General features: G+C 42.0%; 1 protein-coding gene across 1 annotated transcript in view; it reads right to left on the reverse strand.

Annotated features, from left to right (window-relative positions):
• The window catches only part of LOC307094266 (uncharacterized protein), a 37,070-nt gene extending 29,275 nt beyond the window's left edge, over window positions 1-7,795 (reverse strand). Inside the window, 2 exon segments of the mRNA XM_079762946.1 lie at window positions 2,680-2,696; window positions 3,475-7,795. Coding sequence (XP_079619072.1) covers window positions 2,680-2,696; window positions 3,475-6,200 — 2,743 coding nt within the window. The 5' untranslated portion in view covers window positions 6,201-7,795.
• Window positions 7,796-7,852: the final 57 nt, after the last annotated feature.

Raw genomic sequence — 7,852 nt, forward strand, 5'->3', positions numbered from 1 at the left:
ATCTCTAAAAATTAATAAAAATATTTTTAAATATGTAAAGCTTAATGTCTAGAAGCAAGGTATTAATTTTAAAGCGTCAGCATTTTGCAAACATTCTTAATAGAAGTCTGCTTTTGCTTTTGAAAAAACATGTCAATTTGCCCAATGGAAGCACCAAAATTCTATCTTTTATATTAAGTTCATAAACACCAGAAGTTTAAAAAAATTATATACGTTTTCAAAAAGTTTTGTAACTTTGTAATGTAAAACTTTAGCGTCCCTCTGACATTGATAATGTCATGTGTTTAACATAAATATTTTATTTTTCCTTCCATTGAGCCCTAGAGAAGCGAGTAGAGTTTGATTGCAAGTTATAAGAACAATACTAAAAGCATGTCAGGTGGGGACATCCAAAGAAAAGGGACCTGTACAAGTCTCCCAGGGAGGGTCATGACTTCTGGACTTCAGGAACAATATTGGCAACATCAAATTTGTTCTTTTCCACTTTGTAATTTTCCTTTGTTTCCACAAATCTGGATAAAAATCTAGAGCCTGGACTTGGCTGTACTTTGGGGAATAAAGAAAGGGCCTGGGTTTTCATGGCCTGAGAAGCACAGATAGGACAGTAGCCACCCAGGGAAGGCAGGTTAAGGACGGCAAGCAGTCACTGTCAGAGTCTCCTGGGGCAGCAACTGGCCGGGTCTTGAGAGACTAGCAACACAGATTATTGGAACCTGTATGCAAGCATCCTTCAGAATCCCCCAGACATAAAGGGGAGAGGAATCAGGTGAAAGAGTCCGCACTGCATAGAAGCAGTTACACATAATACAGAACACTGAACTGTGAACCTGGAGCTTCCAGACCCAATTATCCTACCTTCTCTCCTGCCCACTTAAAAATTGGTCATTTCCCGCTCTAGTGGTTTGGCTCAGTGGATAGAGCATTGGCCTACGGACCAAAGGGTCCCAGGTTTGTTTCCAGTCAAGGGCACATATCTTGGTTGCAGGCTTATCCCCTGGTCGGGGCATGTGCAGGAGGCAACCAATCAATGTGTTTCTCTCACATCAATGTTTCTCTCTGTCTTTCCCTCTCTCTAAAAGATCAATGGAAAAGTTTCCTTGGGTGAGGATTAACAATAACAAAAAAATAGTCACTTCCCTGGTATAGTCGATCCTAAAGACCTTCAACTGTCAATCCCTGGAGTTTGGGGATTTCACACATTTTAAGATTCACCTTGCAATGTATAAATATGTCCAATTTTGTCACTTTTTCAAAGTACTTCATTCAAAGAGCTGTTTCCTGCTTTTAGAATGGTCTTGTACACCTGAGAGTCAGTCATAAGAACAGCAATGAAAAATTAAAAATAGTCTATACAATTTCTATATTTGTTAAATTTTTGTCAAATATTGTGAAATCCTAAATAGGTCTTACTGATTGATTCCCAATTATCTACCTGACTTTTGGTCCTTAACAAATGCCATTAGATAAGAATGATTATCCTGTACCTAAATCATGATTCCCTTATATTTGTTAAGTTTTAAAATATGTGATGTTTATTATCTTTTAGTATACTCACCATCAGCATGTACATAGTCAGGAAGGTTACCCCTTCTGTTCTCCACTGAAGTGCTTCTCAGCAGAAATCCTCCACATCTTTTCCAAGTCTCTAATGACAAGTTTACATTTGAAGGCACTCAGTTACCCATTTTATCCTTGTTCTTGGAGCTCTCGGGTAACGACCAATAGCATGTTTTCCCCATGAATCTTGATGTCTGGCATACAACATTCTGAGATATGGTTACCAGCAGATCTTGTGACTTGAAAACTTACTTGATTTTGGATTTTGCTCTGAAGTTTAGGATTGTTCCACCAAAATAATTAGCATGAGCTTCTTAAAAGCAGAAACCAGGTCTTATTCTTTGTTTGCTCTTTTCTGCTCACATAGGGTGGGCAGTTAGAAGAGGGACTCAGCATATGGATCATCAGGGACTGATGCTAAGGAACTTCTCTGAGACTCAACCTGTAGCAACACTGCACCTGAGCAAGGTTTGGCTGTGTCATGCCTGGACCTAGCAAGTGGCATCCAAAGTGGTTACTTTCCTACCCTATGGTTGGCTCTGGTTAAATCCTTCACTAAGTCAACATTTACTGAGCACTTACAATCTGCAGGGCCCTCAGAGCTGATCAAGATACAAATCTGCCACTCCATGATGTCAGAATGTAATGGGGAAAGGACACTTCCACTGATAATGTTATTATCAGTTGAAGCCACACAGTGATGCCATCATGGAGTGGCATCAAAAGCCACACAGTGATGCCATCATGGAGTGGCATCAAAGTGTGGCTTTTGTTTCATTAGAGTCACCAAATAAGAAGCCATGTTCTGGGCAAGCAAAAATATATCAAATGTCTCCCTGGTCACTTTCTTTTTTTCTTTACTGAAGCAAAAGTTCATGAGACAGTGAAGAACACACATTCAGTCACACCTGGGGTGGGATGCAGGCTCCACCCTGTACTAGCTCTTTGGTCTCTGTTTCCTCATGTACAAGATGAAGGCCTCATAGGGTGAATGAGAGGATTAAATTAAGACAACAAATGCAAAGTATCTATTTAGCATAGTGTCTTGCACAGGATGGGTAATATTATTGCATATACTTTGTGCTCTCTTAGCAAATAACTACCACACGAAAGTATTCTTACCTGTATAGGAAACATTCCTATGAGTTGTTAATAGACAAAATATCAACTTCAATATAGAATTTAAGGAAAAAATCAAATACCTCAAATATGATCTCAGCACTTACCTCAATTATCCCAGACCCAGGGTGATCAGACCACCCTGGATCAGATATAACCCCTTCCAGAAAGCCCAAATTAAAGAAACCCCAAGTACTAGGCTGCATGGAGTCTAAATGATGCTTAATCTGAAAATAACCTTGTATTTATTTACTTATTTCTTTATTTTAAATTACCTCTTTCATGAATAGAAATGGTTAGGGCAAATCAGAGTTCTCAATAGATAATGTTCCGAAAATAATGCATTGTTGTCACTGGTTTGAATAATCCAGTAATATAGGTACAGATAATACATATGTCAAACAATGTAGATGGAAGATGGAACGCCCTGAAAAAAAATTTCAGGTCAAAAAGTGGCCTAAATGAAACAACTAGCAATGATCCATAAGAAAAACTTAGTTTCATGAAGTGGGAACAAGCAAAAATACAGAATATTTCATGTACCTTTTCATATATGAATATATAATCAAATTACTAAAGTAAATATTGAAAGCAGGAGTTTTCTTCCTACATAGTGTTTCTGTAGACTATACAGTCCCATCGGCGCCACTGGAGCCATCAATTCTCACTTTTTCTCTTTGCCTTTCTAAGCCTTCCATTCCTACTCAGTACTTGAGGTATTTGATGTTATTTGGCTTCTTCAACTCCTCTTCTGCCTTTGGTTATTTCTGTGCTTCAATTGCTACCATCGCTTATGACTCTGGTGGAGGGGGCTCCTCCGGTGGGGGGGGCTCCTCCGGTGGGGGGGGCTCCGCTGGCGGGGGGGGCTCCTCTGGTGGGGGCGGCTCCGCTGGTGGGGGGGGCTCCGCTGGTGGGGGGGGCTCCTCTGGTGGGGGAGGCTCCTCCGGTGGGGGGGGCTCCTCCGGTGGAGGGGGTGCTGCCGGTGGCGGAGGCTCCTCAGGTGGGGGAGGCTCCTCTGGTGGTGGTGGCTCCTCTGGTGGTGGAGGTTCCTCTGGTGGGGGGGCTTCTTCTGGTGGGAGGGGCTCCTCTGGTGGGGGGCCTTCCTCGGGTGGGAGGCCCTCCTCTGTGACTGCCTCCTCTGATAGGAACATCTCTGATTCAATAGTGGTTTGCTCTGAACTCAATGTTGTGGAGGCCCCTGGAGTCTCTACTGACTCAATTCCAGCGTTAAGACTAATGCAACATATTATTAATATCAATAATAGTAAAAGAAATGTAGGGAGTATGAAAATTACAAGGCCAAGATTTTGAAATTCAGTCTTACGTTTAGCAGGACGGCCACGTTCACCTGCACTTAGATTTTCATCAGTTGGTTTCATAGGGGAACCACTGTCCACACTACCCCCATTTCCTGGGGTTCTGCAGTCGGGGGGTGCATAGCCAGCCTCACAGTGGCAGTGCCTTAAATTGTTACAGACTCCTCTCCCATTGCACATTTCTGCTGGTTTGCAGTCATAGTTGAGCACAGCATGATCGGTGCAGGAGTAATCCACGCAGACTTTGTTTGGGGCACAAGCAGTGCCAGAGTGCACATCTCCCTCATCAGGGATATCAGTAACGTTATAGACATCCACGCTCCAGCAGAAGTCACCTTCATAAGGAATCTGGATCAGTGTGTGATGTGGTTTGATGGCTGGGACCCGTCTAATATTTGTACATATAACTTTCCCACAAAATATATTATCATCAAAACACTTAACGTATCTTGACATTGCCGAGGTGGGACGGCCACAGTTTCCAAACCGGTCCCCTTTGCTGTTTATTGAAATGTAACAGTTTTCTGGAGCAGACCGTGCAGTATGCCCATACATAGCGATGCATTGATTATCAGGGTTTCGGCATTGACCCCCAACACAGTAGTGCAGTCTACTGCAGGCCGTCCCATCTTGCTTATAGGTGTCCGTGGGGCACTCTTCAGAGATACCATCACAATACTCTGGGAGGTCACACTCTCCCGAAGCAGAACGGCACACGAATCCCTTATTTCTCAATCGGCAACCAAAACAGCAGAGTCCATCACTACATTCTGCACTCCCCTTCAGGCTACATGTTTGGTCACAGCACGGGTCAGTGTAACAGGCAGAACCACAGTCACACTGCTCCTCACCCTCCACCACACCATTTCCACAGTAGGAATCCCTACGCAAGCGGCCTTTGTGCCGCTGAGGGTTGTTAAATAGGCAGGCCCCTCTGTGTTCCCGGAGGAACTGGTAGAAGTCGTCAGAGCTACAGTTGCTGAAGCCACTTTCTTTAGTGATATTGTCACGCATGAGGCAGAGGTGTTTGTCTTTACAAGTGCAGGCTGAGTGGTCGTGCCGAATACCCAAGTTGTGCCCAAGCTCATGGACCATGAGCGCTGCAAACAGGAGGACATCTTCATGAGGGAAGGATTCAACAGCTGCTGCAAAACCACTGGAACAGGCACCATTGAGAAATGCCTGTCCCATACCCTGCTCAGGATGCTGTCCGACAATCATGTGGGCAACATCATGCTTCACACGATGGAGGAGCTTCTCTTGTCTCCAGCTGTTGAAATTCCCCAGTGTAACTTGCAGGTCCACTGGGACCTCTATGAGGTCCCCCTCGGTCCAAATCTCCATTCCAGCCAGCACCACCTCTGTGTTTATTGCCCTAGTGAAGCTGTTGGCCAGGGCAATGATGTCCATCACTCTCTGGACCGTCTCATTGATGTTACTGCCCCACATTTGGAACCGCTGGTTGTTGACCACAACAAACATCTCCACGTATTTGGTGAGTGACCACAAGTAGGACAGCTCCCATAGACCGCCAGGCTTCCTGCTCCCTTGTTGTCGGCTGGCGGACACCACTAGGTTGTCTTGGGAAGTGACACTGCAGGAGACTGGAGCTTGATGGGCCATGGTGTACAACACATGTTCAAACCGTTTTGAAGAGTCCATGGGTTCAATGCCATAGGATCTTCCCTCCTTAATCAGGATGCCCCTGAGGCCTGAACAGGTGTTGACAGAAACAAAAGAACCCGGGAGTCCTTCTATGTAGCCTTCATAGTGACAGTCATGAGAGATGAAAGGCATTTCTTGTCCCAGGATGCCATTGTGGTAGCTGAAGACTGGAAAGTTCTTGATAAAATAGTCTGTCTTCACTTTCAGGTGAATCAGCTGTTTCTGGCCCTGCATAAATATCATGTAGGATATATTTTTCTCTTGGCCATCCCTTTCCTGAACTATCAGCCACTTGGGGATAATTATTTCATAGAAAGTATAATATACTGATCCCAGGTCACAGTACATACTTGGCAGAAAAACCAACAGTATCACAATTCCCAAACGGATACATGAAGATCCTGGCACTGGCCCCAGCCTTAAGTTCCTCTTCTGCTGAGCCCAAGTCTGAAACTTTATCTTACCCCTTTTTAAGGCCACTTGGTTTTTCCATAGAGAAGGCCGTATAGAGGCAGAATCTCTCACAGAGGTGGCCACTGACATGGCCCTAGTGAATCAGTTGATGGTACAGGGTCTGTGTCCATCAGCAACAGCTTTCCCTGGCATGCTGAACCTTGGAGATTGAAATCTAATCTGGCTCCCTTATGGGTGACTGCTTCCCAACTCAGTTTTTCGGACTTTGAGGCTGTCTCTATACTCTTGCTTCCCTCTTGATCTTCGGTTGTTGCCTTACTGTATGACTTCGTTCAAACGACAACAGCTTTAATGCTCCTTGTCTAAATTCTCTTTATCCTCACAGAGACATATACCAAGTAGAAAGTCTGTAATGATTCAGCCAGTACTTTAACAAATTATCCTCATCCTCAGTCCAGGCCACAGAACTCCCTGATATCCGTTAATCTGCTCATGCTTTGAACCCAACATTCTGGCAGGAGGTTGGGGGGAGGGGACAGGGATTCTTGGGGGATCTATGAGCAGGACAAAGTTCTCTGTTACCCACTACCTCTTTTCCTCATTTCTGTTACAATACAGGGTACTTTTTCTCAGTACAACCCTTCATTGTCAGTATCATTTTTTTGCCTTTAATTTAAAAAAATCACATGCAGATGTACAAATTCTCCCTCATTAGCCTTTGTTCATAAAAGATGAAGTTAGACATTTTATATCTAAATATAAAATAATTTTTATCTTCTAAGAAGTTTTCCTAACATAGAGACATATTAAGTATTAAATGAGTTCAGTTTCACCATGGAGGTAGTTTAAGTGACTAGGATCAAAGTTCCTTTCTTCCCAACTGTCCCAACATAAAAACAAGCTGATTATTAACCCAGTACCTAGATACCATTTCATCAAGAAAATAAAAGTGAACTCTATAAGACCTTTTAAAAGATTTCTTCACTTTTGTAACTAAAATTGAACTCTAATCTCTGTACAAGTCCTCAGATTTTAACTTAATATCCTGGTGTATTCAACTGTACAAATTTAAAAGGTAAAAAGGCAGGGGAAAGCCCTATCCACAACCCTTGCCCAGTTATTTTCCTGTGCATTCTAAGATGAAGCTAAATAAAACTCTAGATCCTTTACCTTGCATAAAAATAATTTATATTAAGTAAAATATTTACAATATAAAATAAGGGTTGAGTACAAGTTAGACACACAAAAATGGGAAACTACCCTATTTCAGAATGATATACCACAAGATCGCATATATGAGCATGAGCAGATCAACTCATTAACTATCCCCAATTAATTTTAAGTCCTCATATAGATGATAAAATTTATCATTAGCATCTAGCAAGAAAATTTATACTGTCATGTCACAAACGTATTTTAAAATTTTACAGCAAAAAGGTGAAATGATTTCTAGCTGAATTTCTTTTTTTTTCTTTGTAGTTCATGTAAGTGGAAAGCCTCTTAAAATTATGTAATTTAGAAATTATCAGATTTAATTGTGCTTCCCTGTATCTTAACCAAAACAGGCAGGGCAAATTAGGTGAAGTCATTTTATGGGATGAAAGAATTAAATGAATAATGAAAGAAAACCTCTACTTTTTAAATAAAAAAATATATAATTTAAATTAAATATCCAATTTTCCAGTTCCCAAATTGAAACACATTTTCTTCAATAAATAACACACACGTAAGCATTCATACACATGATCTGATTTAAATCATTTGACTTCTTCTTTAACCAA

Source organism: Cnephaeus nilssonii (assembly GCF_951640355.1).
Source record: "Cnephaeus nilssonii genome assembly, chromosome: 22".
NCBI lineage: Eukaryota > Metazoa > Chordata > Mammalia > Chiroptera > Vespertilionidae > Cnephaeus > Cnephaeus nilssonii.